The sequence below is a fragment of the Littorina saxatilis genome, linkage group LG8 (genome assembly GCF_037325665.1).
Source record: "Littorina saxatilis isolate snail1 linkage group LG8, US_GU_Lsax_2.0, whole genome shotgun sequence".
Classification (NCBI taxonomy): Eukaryota; Metazoa; Mollusca; class Gastropoda; order Littorinimorpha; family Littorinidae; genus Littorina; species Littorina saxatilis.
The window spans coordinates 25,618,490-25,635,224 of record NC_090252.1 but is presented as its reverse complement, the minus strand read 5'-3'; the positions used below and the strand labels follow the sequence as shown (position 1 = coordinate 25,635,224).

Here is a 16,735-nt window from a genome sequence, read left to right as displayed (position 1 = left end):
TGAGAGAGGGGCGCTAAGGAGTTGCACCCCCGCTCTAAATCCCCAATTGGCCAAAGAGGCCAAAAAAGGAGCATACACAGATAAAGTGGAGGAAATATATGCTTCGTGCCCAAAGACCAGAGTCAGAACCCATGATCTAAAACACAAACAGCACGCCTCCAGACCCGTAAGCAGATGGGCCAACCCCTGAGCAAGCCCTGAGAGGACCTGTTGAGCGAGTCGGCCAGATCGCAGAGCTGGCCGGGGAGATATTCCCCTGAGAAAATGATTTAGTGTGAAAACCCAATCAGAATCCCTTATACTCTGTCTGACAGGGAGTGAGAACTTGCTCACCCCAGCTAGTTCACATAAGAAGCAACAGACGAATTGCCCGAATGCAACAGGACATGCCTGTAAATAGCCAAAAAGGAAAGGCTAGTAGACTAAGAGCTACTGCTCCTAACCTCAGGCAAAAGAGAAGCCCAAGGATTTGCGTCTACATCACAGCCTCAAGACTGCAATTGCCAGTGCAGGCCCCATCTAGACGAAAACGCATCCATAAAGCGGTCTAAGTCCAGGGGGAAACAAAGCTAGGGAAAAAAGTCCCCTGAGCGATCCAAAAGGATTCCAGCCACCTTCCCGCGTGGAGGAACCCACTCTGGAGGAGGACCCTCATGTCCCAGACCTGTGAGGCCGAACCCCCCAAAAAACTTGAGGAAAGACTAGAGGGCCAGCATAGCTATCGATACCGTCCGACCGAAGAACGGGTCTAAAGACCCCCCAGAGGCCTGCTCTCGTGCCAGTCTGGCAGTGAAAAGAGCTTAAAGCCTCCCTATTCTCTCTTGTGTGAAGAATAAACCTTCCAAGAGACAAAGTCGAACAGCATGCCCAGGTAAAAAACCTGGGATAAGGACAGCTCGGAATTTTGCCTGGTTACTGAGAGCACCAGACAAAAAGCCTGGTTCAACACCAAAAGAAAATGCAGCTGATAAGCTGATTGACCTTGAAAAAGCTCAACCAGCCCCCGAGATAGTCCAGAGACCAACACCCCCAGAAACCGAGCCCTTTCCTGTGTGCAGAAACGCAGAAGGAAAGCTCATGTGAGAGCCCGAGGAAAATCTCAGCCAAAGCTGAAAGCTCTAGCCCATGCCGCCCACCTCCCGCAGAGAGGGAGGAGACACTGAACCAAAACCCCCTTTGTAACCGGGAGCGCATAAATGCGCTGCCAGAGGTCCAAGAAGGAAGGGAAAGATTCCAGCTATTGAGTAGGTTTTAACAACCCCCGAAAAAGCCTGACCCTTGCTTCCTGCAATCAGCATGAAATCAACCCCTTGTAAAGGAAGGAGATCACACCAAGCAAAAACAATGTGGGCCTAAAACGTCACCGAGAAACTTCTCCGCTCCGTGACGACCCTAGCCCAAGCTGCCAGCAGCCTGGCTAAAGCCTTATCCAAGGCATCCTCCCTAACCCAAAAGAGCGTTCAGGGAGGATAAGATTGCCTATAAGAAAGCACAGAAGAGAGTCTCAACCAAAGCAGAAAACTCCAAACCATGCCATCCTAGCTCCTCCAGAGAGGAGAGGGAGGAGTAACATAATGAAAACTGTAAGGCTTCTTTTTAAGCCCCCCCAGAAACCGAGCCCTTTCCTGTGTGCAGAAACGCAGAAGGAAAGCTCATGTGAGAGCACCGAGGAAAATCTCAGCCAAAGCTGAAAGCTCTAGCCCATGCCAACCCACCTCCCGCAGAGAGGGAGGAGACACTGAACCAAAACACCCCTTTGTAACCGGGAGCGCATAAAAGCGCTGCCAGAGGTCCAAGAAGGAAGGGAAAGATTCCAGCTATTGAGTAGGTTTTAACAACCCCCGAAAAAGCCTGACCCCTGCTTCCTGCAATCAGCATGAAATCAAACCCCTTGTAAAGGAAGGAGATCACACCAAACAAAAACAATGTGGGCCTAAAACGTCACCGAGAAACTTCTCCGCTCAGTGACGACCCTAGCCCAAGCTGCCAGCAGCCTGGCTAAAGCCTTATCCAAGGCATCCTCCCTAACCCAAAAGAGCGTTCAGGGAGGATAAGATTGCCTATAAGAAAGCACAGAAGAGAGTCTCAACCAAAGCAGAAAACTCCAAACCATGCCATCCTAGCTCCTCCAGAGAGGAGAGGGAGGAGTAACATCATGAAAACTGTAAGGCTTCTTTTTAAGCCTACTGTCTATATGATACTTACCGAGACAGTACTATTCTTGCACATTATCTATTATAGGCCGAAAAAATTGGACAAAACGCTGCGTGGGTACAATTATCTCCCATAACCATGCGCCACCGTGGATCCCAAGCACTGTCTGAGTGCTTCCCCCTTACAGGATGTAGGTGGCGCGTCCTCTTTCTTTATGAGCTGCAGACCCTCAAAAAGCCCATAACATATCAAGAGGGGAGGCGGGAGGGAAACTCTAATAGTACTGTCTCGGTAAGTATCATATAGACAGTAGGCTTAAAAAGAAGCCTTACAGTCAATATAACACTTACCTCGACAGTACTATTCTTGCACAGAATACCAGAGTGGTGTGAGGGTGATATGTAGAGTATTAAACTCCTTAATCAAAATCACTTAAATCCAAGGATTAAGATACCCAGGCAATTTTCGAACAGTACTACCGTAAAAGAAAATATACCCAAGAAAAATACCTTAGACTGACGTGACCATGCTGGCAACCACTGCTTTGGCAATGCCATACGACTGGTCAAGCCTGAGACTGGAAAAGTCTCGCATATAGTGGTTAATAAACGTGGCTGGAGTCTTCCAGAACGCGACCGCCATTATGCTTTGGAGCGAGGCACCCCGCACGTGCGCCAACGAGGAGCCGATAGCCCGAATCTCGTGTGCCCTGATGTCAGGGACCACATCCACTTGAGCATGAACATAAGCCTGTTTGATAAGCAAGGTCAGCCAACGAGCTAAAGTTTGTCTAGAAATATCCGATTGGTACTTCGGATTAAGCGAGACAAACAGTGACCGCTTAGAAGACCGAAAGCTACGTGTTCTATCCAGGTACACTCTAAGGGCACGTACTGGGCAGAGGAAGCGATCAGGGTCATCATGTTCAAGAGTGGGAGCCAAGGCTTGAATGACTACTGGTTTGGACAACTCCGAGGCATTCTGATTCTTGGCTCGAAAGTCTGGTAAGAAAGCCAACGTCACCTGATGTGTGGTGAACTCAATGTCAAATTCCAGGCCACTCAAAGCTTGAATACCACTGAGTCTACGGCAAGTGGCTAAAGCGATGAGGAACACAGTCTTAAAAGTCAGGAACTTGATACTAATGCCTGCCAGGGGTTCAAACTCCTTGCTACGCAGGAGTTTGAGAACCAGGAAGACATCCCACTTGGGAAATGAAACCCGAGGTTTAGACACCGCTGCATTGCTAATACCCGAAAGGACATTAGCAATGAGGGAGGAACTGATCAAGTGTTCAGGTCTGCGACCAGTAGCAGCCGCAATCGTGGAAGTGATGGCAGATTTGTATCCAAGAAGAGTCTTAGAAGAAAGACTCTTCTTTTGATACACTTCCACCAGGAAGTTGGCCAAGTCCTGTGTTGAGGGATAAAGCGGCTTTATCCCCTTGGACAAGGCGAAGGAGGCCCAAGCTCTCCAGCGTAAGTCATAGAGCTGATTAGTTGATCGCCTCTTAGCGTTCAGGGAAAACTCTACTGAACTCTTGTGCAATCCTAGTGCAAGCAGTTTGGAGCGCACAAGAGCCATGCGGTCAAGCACAGACTCTCTGGACGTGGATGAGGGAGGCCTGATCGAGGCTGGAGCAGACTTCCCCCGTCCAGATTCAGAGGTAGAGGGTCTACGTGGGTGAGACCGCGAAGATCTGGAAACCACGGAGCTGTTGGCCAGTAAGGCGCGACCAAAATCAGTCTTGGCCGTTCCTGCAGATACTTTGCCAGTACCCTCGGAATCAGAGATGTCGGGGGATAGGCGTAAGCATCGAGGAGCCTCCACGAGAGAGTGAATGCGTCCACGTGGAACGCATTCGTGTCTCGAAAGGGGCTGACGTACCTGGGAAGCCGAGCGCTGAATCGAGTTGCGAACAGATCGATCAGAGGACGGTCCCACCTTGCCCACAGACGCCGTAGAACGTTGTGAGCGATGGTCCATTCTGTGGGGAGAACCTGATCGCCCCGACTGAGAATGTCGGCCAGGGCGTTCAGTTTCCCCGGAACGAATTGGACTGACATCCGGACCTGATTCGTCTGGCACCAGAGCAGAATCTCCTCCGCTAACAGGGAGAGGGACCGAGAATTGGTGCCCCCCTGGTGGCGAAGGTAAGCTAGGCATGTGGTGTTGTCCCCGTGGACCAATACATCCTGATCCCGAATCAGGAGGCGAAACTCCAACAGAGCCCGACGAACCGCCTCCAACTCTAGAAAGTTGATGTGTAGGAGGGACTCCTCCTGGGTCCAGACCCCCTGGGCCTCGTGCAGGTCCAGGTGGGCCCCCCAACCCCGCGTAGAAGCGTCGGTGTACAGGAAGAGAGACGGCCGTCTCGGTTGGATAGGCACCGCAGAGTTGAGCCAGATCGGGTCCAGCCATTGGACTACAGCCTCGTGAAACCAAGGCCCGATCTGGACCAACTCGGTGTAATCGAGAGGCCTGGAAGTCCGATCTGCTACTGCCCGTTGCAGGGGACGTTTGTGTAGCCTTGCAAGGGGCAGCAGCAGAGCGACAGACTCCATGGAACCCAACAGTTCCGCCAGCCGTCTGTGAGGAACAGCGCGGCAAGCCTGAATGGAGAGGATCTTTCGCCTCAGGGAGAGGATTCTGTCCGGGGAGGGAGACACAGTGTAAAGCACTGTGTCGAACGCCATCCCCAAGTAGCAAAACTGCTGGGCTGGCACGAGGTCCGACTTGTGCCACTGTATCTGGAACCCCAAAGCATGGGTCCGGTCCAGGACCTGCCGGGTGTGTTGGAGGCATTGATCGCGAGACTGGGCCAGGGTGAGCCAATCGTCCAAATATTGACGCAGACGCACACCCTGAGCTCTGACCAACGCCGCCAGCTCCTTGACCACCTTTGTAAAAATCAGCGGGGCCAAGGACAGGCCGAATGGGAGGGCCCGAAACTCGAACACTGTGCCCTCCCAAACAAACCGGAGCAGATGTCGGTACCCCGGGGCCACCAGGATGTGGAAGTAAGCATCCTGGAGGTCCACAGACGTGGCCCAATCGTTTGGCCGGATGGCCAACCGGACCGACGAAGGGGTTTCCATCTTGAACTTGCACCTGCGAAGGTACAAGTTCAAGGTGGAGAGGTCCAACACCGGCCTGAACCTGCCGTCCTTTTTGGGGACGGTGAACAGGCGGGAGTAGAACCCCGGAGAAGGCTGAGCAAGGGGGTAGACAGCCTTCTTCTCGACCAACGAGTTCACCTCGTCTTGAAGAGCCTGCCATCTGGCAGGGTCTCGAGGAGGGGGGAACGTCAAAGGTAGAGCGGACAATGGAGGTTGTGACGACAGCGGTAGAGAAAACCCCGACCCCACCACCCTCAAGATAAACTGGTTGGAGACCAGTCTGCCCCACATGTCGCGGGCCCGAAAAAGGGAACCGACGGACGAAAGAGGGGCAACTTGAGGGGGCGTCAACGTAGGGCCGGGACTCACTGAAAATTCTGCTGGCGGGCAGGCGCAGGCTTGCGACCACCCCCCTGGTGGTGCTGCTTACCCTTACCTGTCTGAGCACCCTTCTTCTTGCGCTTGGGAGCACGAGAAGCCGGGGCCGCAGGGGGGAACGCGACAGGCGCCTGAGAGGAGGAAGAAGGAGGCAGTGAAACTGGCTTCTTCTTCTTCTTCTTCTGAGGCTGGTAGCTGGAGGTGACTGTAGCACTTCTCTTACTCCCCGCCGACGTCGCCGAAGCAGCGAGGCCAACCATCAGAGAATCAGTGTTCCTCTGGCGTGTGGACTCCACCACAGAACGGACAGTGCCCGGATGAAAAAGGGAAGAAGGCTGAGGAAACGTGTTCCTCAGACTCTTCCTCATATCCGGAGGCACTAAAGAAGTAGCCAGAAAATGATCACGGAACAGGGCCAACAAGTGGACCCGTGTTCCAATGGCCAATTCTGCCGCAGTCGTCACGCACGATCGCACGGCATGCAAAGCCCGATCCACTCGAACCGTGTCAAGGACCCGAGTGGAATCGGACTCTGCCCGATCGGGAGGGTCCAACAGTGTGGACAGCGTGCTCATCCATGTCAAGGCCTGTGATTGGGCCTCGACAATGGAAGAAACGGTGGCCTCAAGATTGTAGAACGAAGCAGAGCTCAGTTCCACCTTCTTGACCGAAGGCACCTCCCCAACGAACACATCACCGTCAGCCCCACCCTGAACACTCGAAGTCTGGAAAGGGAGAGTTCGAGAGTCAAAGGGAAAAGGGAGGGACGAAACAGATTGGACACGAGGAAACAGTGGAGGTGCGCCTCCCGAAGGAAAGCACGGCACTGAATCCGCGTCCTCCCGAGGAACATAGGTCGCGTTCGCACGTGAATCTGTACTCCTCAGGCGATGTGCTGCCGCTTCCACCGTGGCACTAAGACTAGGGTGGAACGCGAATTGCTGGCGGCCGGATCGTTCATAAAACGAGCCGCCGGCAGACGCGGCGTGTGCCTCCCGCGCCCGGGCCGAAGCGGACTCAAAGGACGAGAGGGCGTCGGAGGGAAGGACGTCCTGAAACTGTTCAAACGTCCTTCTAGCTGTGCGAGGGAGAGCCTCCTGCCTCTCGTCCTCAGACTCCACGTCCTGTGTGTCAACCGCAGGGTTGGGAACACTAGACGACAGACGCTTAAGAGAGGCATCCGTGGCGTCAAGACGCCGCGTGATGTCTGTCATGTACTGTTGGAAAGTACGAAGCATAGCTTCGGAAGTTCCATCAGAAACCGGCAAGGGTAGAGGATCAGTGTTAACCTCAGGGCGACCCTGATCCTCCTCCCCATCGTCCTCTGACTCACTCTCCTCTTCACTTCCCGACAACTCCTCAACAGCAGGAGTGTAGGAAGCTTGAGGGGGAGGAGCCGAAAGTGATGAAGTAGGCTGTGACGAAACGCCCACTGAAGCAAGAGGCCGCGAAGACCCCTGCCCCAAAGACGAAACGTCTCCAGCAGCCGAAGGGAGAGAACAACAAAAACCCTGCGACTGTTGGGTCAGTCCAGCCAACGAACCCCCGCCATTTATAGACTGAACAGGGACCCATCGGGTCTGATCAGAAAAGAAATGGTCCGGTCCGGTCGGGGGTGCCGATCCGGTCCGGTCGGGTGGTCCGGTGTTCCGGTGGTCCGGTCCGGTCGAGTGGTCCGGTGTTCCGGTGGTCCGGTCCGGTCCGGTGGTCCGGTCCGGTGGTCCGGTCCGGTCCCGTACCATCCGGAGGTCCCGTTCGGCACAGAACCATCCGTACCCACAAAAGTGTTCGGGTGGTTCGGTCCGGACGTGGAAACACCGTACCATCCGGACCCGTAGGTCCGGTGGTCCGGTGTGTTCCGGTTCGGTGCCAGACCACCCGGACCAACAGAGGTGGTCGGGTGGTCCGGTCCCGACCGGACCACTGGTCCCGTACCGTACCATCCGGACCCGTAGGTCCGGTGTGTTCCGGTTCGGTGCCAGACCACCCGGACCAACAGAGGTGGTCGGGTGGTCCGGTCCCGACCGGACCACTGGTCCCGTACCGTACCATCCGGACCCGTAGGTCCGGGGGTCCGGCAAGGGCCAGAGGTACTGTCCCGCACCGGACCCTAAGGTCCGGTACGGTCCCGTACCATGGGTCCCGTCCGGACCAAACCCGGAGGTCAAGTCCAGTCGGGACCCGTGGGTCCGGTTCGATCCCGACCCGTAAGCCTGGACCGTTCCGGACCCTTGGTCCGGACCATCCGTCACCCGAACACCAGACGCTAAGGAATGGCGTGGGGTCAAGACGGTCCGGTCGGAGGTGTCGGTCTGAGCAACAGAAACAATGTTCCCGTCGCCCTGACCATTCGACAGAAGTACCACGTTCTGTCGAACACCTCCACGTCCAGTAACTAGTCGGCCGGAGCGTTTCATAGAGGGACAGCCACCAGTCACACGGACGTCAGAGGGAACCGTAGTAGCAGTGGTCGTAGGCACGAAGCCTGAAACCCCTGCCCCCACAGGACCGCCCTGAACGGGGTCAATTCGCATCCCAACCCCAGCGGGGAGGGAATTCATAGACCCCGTCATCTCCTCCGATCTCCCCCCCCATGAGTCCGAGACTACTGTCGAAACAGCAGTAGACGACCCAGCGAGGGAGTTCAGAGGAGGACCCGTGTCCCTCCTGGCTTCCACAGCGGTGGAAACCGAGGAGGGCACAGGAGAGGCACCGGAAAAGAAAGAAGTCGAAACCTGAGTCTCTCCCGTAGCCCCTAGATCAGATTCACCAACCCCCAAAGAGGGTTGGGAATCGACCCGCCCCCGGATTCGAGCCAGGGAGGAGAAGGAAACCTTCCCCCCAGGCTTGAAACCGGGAGGAGCTGAAGCCTGAGACTGAGGGCCGGACAACGGCGTCGAAGGGGGGGAAGCGTGTTCCACGGAAGGAGAAGGAGAAAGACGCTTTTTCTTTCCCCTCGACCTTTCCCGAACCTTCGACGGCGCAGCCCCGCCCGAAGTCCCAGGTTCAAGCCCAGCCTGTTTGAGCAAACTCGCATTGAGCTTGCTCAAACAGGCTTTCTCCGCCCTCCCTCTCCGCAAACGCAAAGCGTTTGGGGAGGGAGAGTCGGAGCGCCGAAAGGTCCCCCTGTCCGTGCGCAAAACATGACGCTGTGCGCCCGGAGAAGGGTTGCCCCCGGCAGACTCTGGTTCCGTAGAACCAGAGCCCAAAACAAGACGAGACATCCTACCTCGCCCTGTACGTACCCTTAAAAAATCGAGAATTAACAAAATTCAAAGAAAATTAGGTCAATACTCAAGTGAATGAGGCGAAACGAGAAGCAGACGACCGGTCACCACGAAGTAGGACGGTAGGCACGCCGAGTCCGCCACACAACAACGGAGGCACAAGTTGGAAGAAAAACAACGTAGCCTCAAGCCAGAAGTGGAATAACACACAAAAATCCAACAGGTGGTAATCCACACAGAAAAGAAGACTCTAGAATCCAAAATAATCCGGGAGCGCAGCAGAAACACAGCCTACTGTCACGCGCGAAAAAAGAAAGAGGACGCGCCACCTACATCCTGTAAGGGGGAAGCACTCAGACAGTGCTTGGGATCCACGGTGGCGCATGGTTATGGGAGATAATTGTACCCACGCAGCGTTTTGTCCAATTTTTTCGGCCTATAATAGATAATGTGCAAGAATAGTACTGTCGAGGTAAGTGTTATATTGACTCCTTGTTCCCTGTGGTCTGTAAGCGAAGCTAAAAACTAGCCCCTGGCAATAAAAAAGTCCGGATCAGACCCTGAGCCTGAAAAATTCCCTGCTATCTTCTTCCGCACTAAAAGTGAGGACGAAGCAGCCTGAAACCCCGAAGCCAGCAGACCCCTGCGTATGAAGCAGCGGGAAAGGTATAGGCTGAAGACCACTATCCTAAGGTGCGGATCAAGCCAAAAAGTGTGGCATGGGGTAGGCAATCACCGCAGACTCAGCAAATGAAACAAATTGCGAGAAAGCCTGTGAAAACCCAAAGCCATCCCGGAAGAGGAAGGAGGAGAGACACCCCCAACCTATCCGGGACAAAGTAAACTGCAACAGCAGCCGCTCTATGTATGGGAAGCCTACAACCAGTAGGCAACCCTATACACTCCCCCTCCTCAAACAAGGAGTCCGAACCTAACCACCAGTTGTGTAAAACACAAAAGGAGGGGAGACAGGGGAGGTCGCGCACTAAACACTCCTGCCGATAACACTGCCAAGAGTGTGGATGAAAAGCGTGATCAGTCTCTGACTGCCAACCCAAAACCGCCCACCTGAACAAGAGGTGGGGGGAAGAGGGGTTGGTAACTGGCACAGATCTCTGCCGAGAAGGAGAGAGAGTGGAGAAACAAGACAAAGCCGGGCCCGGCGCGTCTTACCCCACCCGCTGTGCGAGAGAAGCATCCCAGTGCTAAGAACCAGACTACCTGGTTTGAACCACAACTCACCCCAAGTGGGGAGGGGGGTGGTCCAGCACAGCCGCAACCCCTAGAGGGGGTAAGGACTGAAACAGAGAAACGGCCGGAAACGGCCGATCCTCACTCGTCCACCTGCCGAAGTCAAGTAGCCCTATCACTCACCCACCCCTAGGGGGGGGGGGGGGGGTGACCTATGCTGGCTAAGGACAATGACCACTGGCCAGGCGATACTATAGCCGAGTCCCCGCAGACCATTGTGAATACAAAGAATGGGAGACTGGAGAGAAAGAGTATGTTCTGTCTCCGCCCGTCCCAGGTAGACAGCCGGCACAGCCCGTGCAGAAAACAAAACGGAGCAAAGCTCATTGTTCCCTGACCACTGTGCGAGACACCCTGCCGAGAACAAAAGAGAGTCAAGCTCATTGTTTCGCGACCGCTACCCGCGACAAGCGCGGGCAGCTAACACAGCACCTGTCCCCAATGGAGCAGAGAAGAAGTATGTAACGTAGCCTGGAAAGCCGTACATAGCACCCCCGCTGTGAAGAAAGGCCTGAGCCACGCCATGCCCCGGATGGGGAGGGGGGTGGCTCTTCACAGCAGTAAGAGCGACGGAGAGAGACGAACCGAAAAACGGCCGACCCCCCTCCGTCCACCTGCCGTAGTCCTATAGCCCACCGCCCACCCACCCCGATAGGGGAGGAGAACGATTGTCAGGCCAGGACAATAGAGGCACAGACTGTGAAGACAGTCTAACAGCGCCCACCCCGTCCAACCCAGAGGGAGGGAAAGGGTGGACCCGCGACAAGCGCGGGCAGCTAACACAGCCACCTGTCCCAAAAGGAGCAGAGAAGGAGTATGTAACGTAGCCTGGAAAGCCGTACATAGCACCCCCGCTGTGTAGAAAGGCCTGAGCCACGCCATGCCCCAGATGGGGAGGGGGGTGGCTCGTCACAGCAGTAAGAGCGACGGAGAGAGACGAACCGAGCAACGAGGGGGCTCCGTCCACCTGCCGTAGTCCTATAGCCCACCGCCCACCCACCCCGATAGGGGAGGAGAACGATTGTCGGGCCAGGACAATAGAGGCACAGACTGTGAAGACAGTCCAACAGCGCCCACCCCGTCCAACCCAGAGGGAGGAAAAGGGTGGAACGCTGCTCCAGCCCCCACCCGATTCCGCCCGGTGGGCGGGAAAGAGTGAGCCACTGATACCCCCCCCACCCTGCCCCAAATGGAGCAGAGAAGGGGTATGTAACGTAGCCTGGAAAGCTGCCACCCAAACTCGCCCGGGGGGCGGGAAAGGGTGGGAAGCTAACACAGCCCCCTGCCCGCAAAGGGCAGAGTGGGACAAGCCCAGGCCGTGACTTACCGTGCCCCCTCTCTCCCTCTCCCACCAGGGGAGAGAGCTGACTTCCCACCGCAGCAGTGCTAAAAGCAAGCTGAGCGGGAAGAGACAGAGAGGAAGCAGCAGCCCCCTGCCCCCAATGGGACAGGGATGGACCAAGGCCAGGCTGCGACTTACCATGCCCCCCCTCTCCCTCTCCCACCAGGGGAGAGAGCTGACTTCCCACCGCAGCAGTGCTAAAAGCAAGCTGAGCGGGAAGAGACAGAGAGGAAGCAGACCCCCTCTCCCTACGGAGAGAGTGCTCGCGAACAACCCAGTCTACCAGTGGCAGAAAGGACTGAACCGAACTGGCCCTTTGCACTAGACCTCAGTGCGAAGCTGACGAACGGGAGGGCGGGAACCGCCGCTCGCGCCTGAAACAGCTGAGAATACAGACACAAAACATCGTTAAGTCCCCCCAAAAGGAGGACATCGACTGATTCCTCTTACACAGAGAAAGGGGAAAGAATAGCCACACGGCCACCCCCCCCCCCCCCATCAGTCGCACCGACGACGATCCAACAAAAAGTCTATAAGAAGCCTAAAGGCTGATTAACCCCAACAGGACTAGCGAGCTGTGAAAGAACTGAACCCGCCCTCGGAGGGATAGGAACATAAAGAGAAGTGCTGTTTGACGGATCTACGACCCGCATAATAGGCAAATCAAAGTTCTTAGGCTACTCTTAGGCATAGTTTTCTAAACCAGGCTAAGAGCCTTGTCACCTTCCAGTCTCGCGCCACGTTTAGCTTTGTTGTCGGCCATTTTAAGACCGGCGAAAAACAGTCACCCAGAACAAAAAACTTCTGCGTGCGTGTTCAACACAAAGCTATCAACATTTATACCAAACATAAACAGGAAAGATCTCACCAAAAGGTAGACGGACAGGTAGACCCCCAAGAACCGGCTAGTCTCAAGGACGAGCAGGCATGTGAAGGCCAAAAGTGAGAGCGAAATTCGGACACGTCCACCGTGTGTTGTCGAAAGTCGAGAAAGATTATTACGGATGCGGGCGCTCACGTGGTGCGCAGGGTGTTATGGGTAACCGAGCAAGGTCAGGCCATAGCAACGGCTATGGCGTCGCTTTTAGCTTGGTTACCACCCTACTAAGGGCAGGTAATTTGAGAGGTTTTTTCGACATCTAGCATGTGAGACTAAAGTCAATGCATTCATAAGAATTGGAGTAAGAATATGTGATTAAATAATAATGATAGCACATTCATTTAGCGCTTTCCTACAACTTAAAGGGCTTTACAATGGAGAATTTTTGTTTACTATAATTTACATCAGTTGAGTCTTAATTGAGTCTTGCATTAAGTAACATGCATACACTTAATACTTTTGCAATTTCAGAGACTTTGTCATGGTTGTAACGTTCCTTATGCTACCTACCCGACTGCCAAGTGAGTTGGAAACCGCTGTCCTGGTAGCTGCCGTCAGACAGGAAGCGCACGACAGCGTAGTTGTTGCTGCTGACAAACACACCAGAGGCAGCACCGCCAGACAAGCGAGTCATGAGAGTGCTGGTCGACAGCGTCTTCCCTCCAGCCCACAGCTCCACAAAATCAACATCACGCTCCGTTTTTAGTGATACAAACTGCAAAAGATACAATCTTGCTGTGAATTGACTATCTCAGCCGGTAAAGAAGATACAATCTTGCTGTGAATTGACTATTTCAGCAGGTAAAGAAGAGCGGACTAACTGAGCTTGTGGGATATGTATGTGTGGTATTGCGTGGTTACAAAGTAGACAAGACAGTTGAGGAACCTGGTGTAGCCATCTTTATTACCCGAAGTTCCACTTACAAAACGTGAGTTCTTTCCCTTGCGTCGTCTGCATGGTAGGCCGAAGTGGGCGTAGTTCGACCTATCCAACAGTATATGTAGTGTTGTTTCCAGCCCTCGGTCTTCAGTGAATGACTCATAGTTTGTTTATCTGATGTATTGGTCTGACCCCTAGACGGTTGATCATCCGATAGTTTTGAAATGTAGGTCTTCTGATCAACAATTTTCATACCAAGTGGACAAAGACAAGACACTTGGATCTATAAATTTTTTAATCCAGGTCCAACTGGCCTTTTGTTCTCTGATACTGGAACAAAACTGCATATTGAGCATCTGCGGTATATTCAACGCCATATGAAGTAACATTTGGCATTATTCAGAGGTTTTTGCACCAGGTTAATGTAGATCCAGTTTCTTATTTAAAAAAAAAAGTTCACTATGTTCATATAACCCTTTTTGAAAAACAACAACGGGCACAATGGCTTGGTGGTAAGACGCCGGCCTCCAAAGCGGAAGGTCGTGGGTTCGAATCTGGGCCTCGCCTGGTGGGATAAGGTGGAGATTTTTCCGATCTCCCAGGTCAACTTACGTGCAGACCTGCTAGAGCCTAACCCCCCTTCGTGTGTACATGCAGCACAAGACCAAGTGTGCACGGAAAAGATCCTGTAATCCATGTCAGAGTTTGGTGGGTTATAAAAACACAAAAATACCCAGCATGCTTCCTCCGAAAGCAGCGTATGGCTGCCTAAATTGCGGGTTAAAAACGGTCATACATGTAAAAATTCACTCATGCAAAAACACGAGTGTACATGGGAGTAAGAAGAAGAAGAAGAAAAACAACAACTTTTTTTCACGCTCAGAATAACCCATACGGGTCATTGAAATTCAGAACCGAACCACTAATTCTCAAATTCATGGATCGACCCAGCCAAAATGTAGGCCACAAACAGAGCCACGTCACCCCCGGTGAATCCTTCTGGCAGACATTTCACTGTCATCACATCACAAACCTGTATCTGTATCCGCGTCCCTATGGCGCCCTCTATCACCCACTGGCAAGTCTGGGTGGGGAGGTAATTGCCACTGCTACTTGGGTAGGTCAGACTGCCCTGCTTTTCCGTCAGATAATATGAGCACTTGGCTGAAAGACACAAATATGCATTGCTCAAGACACAAAATTTGAAAAGTTGCAGAAGCACAAAGTTCACCACTTTCAAAATAATGGGAACTCAACTGAGTGCTCTAAATGAAGGCGACAGTAAGTGGTATCTATTATTAACCATTTTCGGGGGCACCCAAGACAACGCAAAGCATTGAATGAACATGTGGCTCTCATCCTGATTACCAACATGAGCGCAGCATTAATTACAGATAGTCTGTTACAATGTGACTTCTTGACAACGTGTATGTTGTTGATTAAATTCATTCCAATCAACAACAATTAACATTAAACAGAACTTGCAGTTATTTAAATCACACGAGAGAAAATTCAAAAGTACACAAGTCTAAAGAAACCAAGTTTGCTCTTATCTCTTTTGTATTCCTGCAACAAAGGAGCTCAGTGAATAGCTTGTTGCAAAGCGATGAAAGTAGAAACTGACCTGGACACTGCCTTTCATCAGAGTCGTCTCCACAGTTGTTCTCCCCATTGCACACATTGGACTGGCCCACACAGCGCCCGTTGTCACAGCGGAATGTGCCTGGAAAGGTTACAAAGCTAACACTCAAAACGTCGCAAAACACAGCTTGAAGTTTACAAACAAGTAGTGAAACTAATGTGCAAAGTTGTACTCGTACATCTCAATAAAACATACTGGCAACTGATGCACGATTGCAGGGTGGGGAGATTGTTAAATCAGTAGAGGTGCTGGCTTTAAAACCAGTTGTCGCTGTCGGCATGAGTTCTACCCCAACGTTTGGTGAGGGATTTATTTGTCCGAGCACCGCCGTGTGGACGCATGCGCACAATAAAGATCCCAAAGTCACAGCGAAAGTCTCAGGCCTTAAAAAACACAAAAAGTATACCAAATACCAAAAATATAAAGCCCCTGTGCTCCATTGGCCCAACACAGGGATCTCGTTTACCGGTAATTTCCGGTATTTTACCGATTGAGATTCGCCAATACCGATTAAAAAAAATGGGTACTCGGTCAGTGTCACATGATTGTTAATTGGTTTGAACGGGGTAAAAATAAAGAGTGGAAAATAAAATCCTTTATAAAGATTCCATGGTCTGTACTAGAGAGAGCGAGAGAGAGAATTGAATTGAATTGAACTTTATTTAACAAGGATTAAGATTTAAGGCTACGCCTTTTCTTACAATCTGTCCTTGGGACGCACAGACACACAATGATCAAATTCAAAAATTAAAAATTTAAAAAGTTTACCAACAAAAGGAGGTCAGAAAACTTCAGCACGTGATGATAGAGAGAGAGAGAGAGAGAGAGAGAGAGAGAGAGAGAGAGAGAGAGAGAGAGAGAGAGAGAGAGAGAGAGAGAGAGAGAGAGAGAGAGACTCAGACTCAGAACTTTATTACAAAAGGTAAAAAGAATGGAGTTGGCTAGCTAGGTCGTCTTGGGTCATTGCTGTGAGAGAGAGAGAGAGAGAGAGAGAGAGAGAGAGAGAGAGAGAGAGAGAGAGAGAGAGAGAGAGAGAGAGAGAGAGAGAGAGAGAGAGAGAGAGAGAGTTGCATGGCTCGTTATGACAGGTGTCATGTTGATACAATGTTGCCATTGTCTCATGGAAAACAAATTGATGAGGCTTGATGTCGCAATGTCGTGTTAACGAAACGTCAAAAATGACCCGAATCTATTCTACAGAAAACGTCTGCATGTCAATGGCATTGATAAACATTGATTAAGTCATTGTTTGCCTTTGACTGGCTGCCTTGGCAGGTTGACCGATTTTTGTGAGAGCATTGTGGTCGGCTCATGATGTCATACCGGTTTGAAAGATATCTAGCGCAATCACTGCAACAGTCCCCAAAGTGACCATTCACAGCAATGACCCAAGACGACCTAGCTAGCCAACTCCATTCTTTTTACCTTTTAATTGTTATTTCTTGTTATACATGATATACAAACACTCACTGTCAGTGCAGGGTGTAGCCTGACAAACAAAGGGCAGATCAAGGTCACAGTTGCCCAGGTACCAGGTCCAGGTGCTGCCAGAACCCCGCGTCATGTAGCTGCAGTCTCCAGCGCCGATGTCTGGCTGTTGGTAGCCCCACACGCCCACGTCTGCCACCGTGCTGCCGCTGTCGCTCCAACGTCCCTGTGTCATATCTCCGGTCAGCCCGCGTCGGTTGTAACCTGTTGAGTCATGACACCAGGTGAATGCTGAGCTGTTCAATAATTGTCTTCAATTCATGGTCCGATTATCATGTGTAAACATCGTATATGCTCTGATTTAAGCATGCGCCAATAAAAACAACACCAAGTAAACAAAATAAACACATAATTTGTCACTGCATACAGTCCAC

At 52.3% G+C, this 16,735-nt stretch overlaps 1 protein-coding gene across 1 annotated transcript in view; it reads right to left on the bottom strand.

The window, feature by feature from the left end:
• The window catches only part of LOC138973142 (uncharacterized), a gene marked incomplete in the record, with an annotated part of 87,768 nt that overhangs the window by 62,467 nt on the left and 8,566 nt on the right, over positions 1–16,735 (bottom strand). Inside the window, 4 exon segments of the mRNA XM_070345809.1 lie at positions 12,862–13,066; positions 14,265–14,395; positions 14,856–14,954; positions 16,344–16,565. Of these exon segments, the coding sequence (XP_070201910.1) occupies positions 12,862–13,066; positions 14,265–14,395; positions 14,856–14,954; positions 16,344–16,565 (657 nt within the window).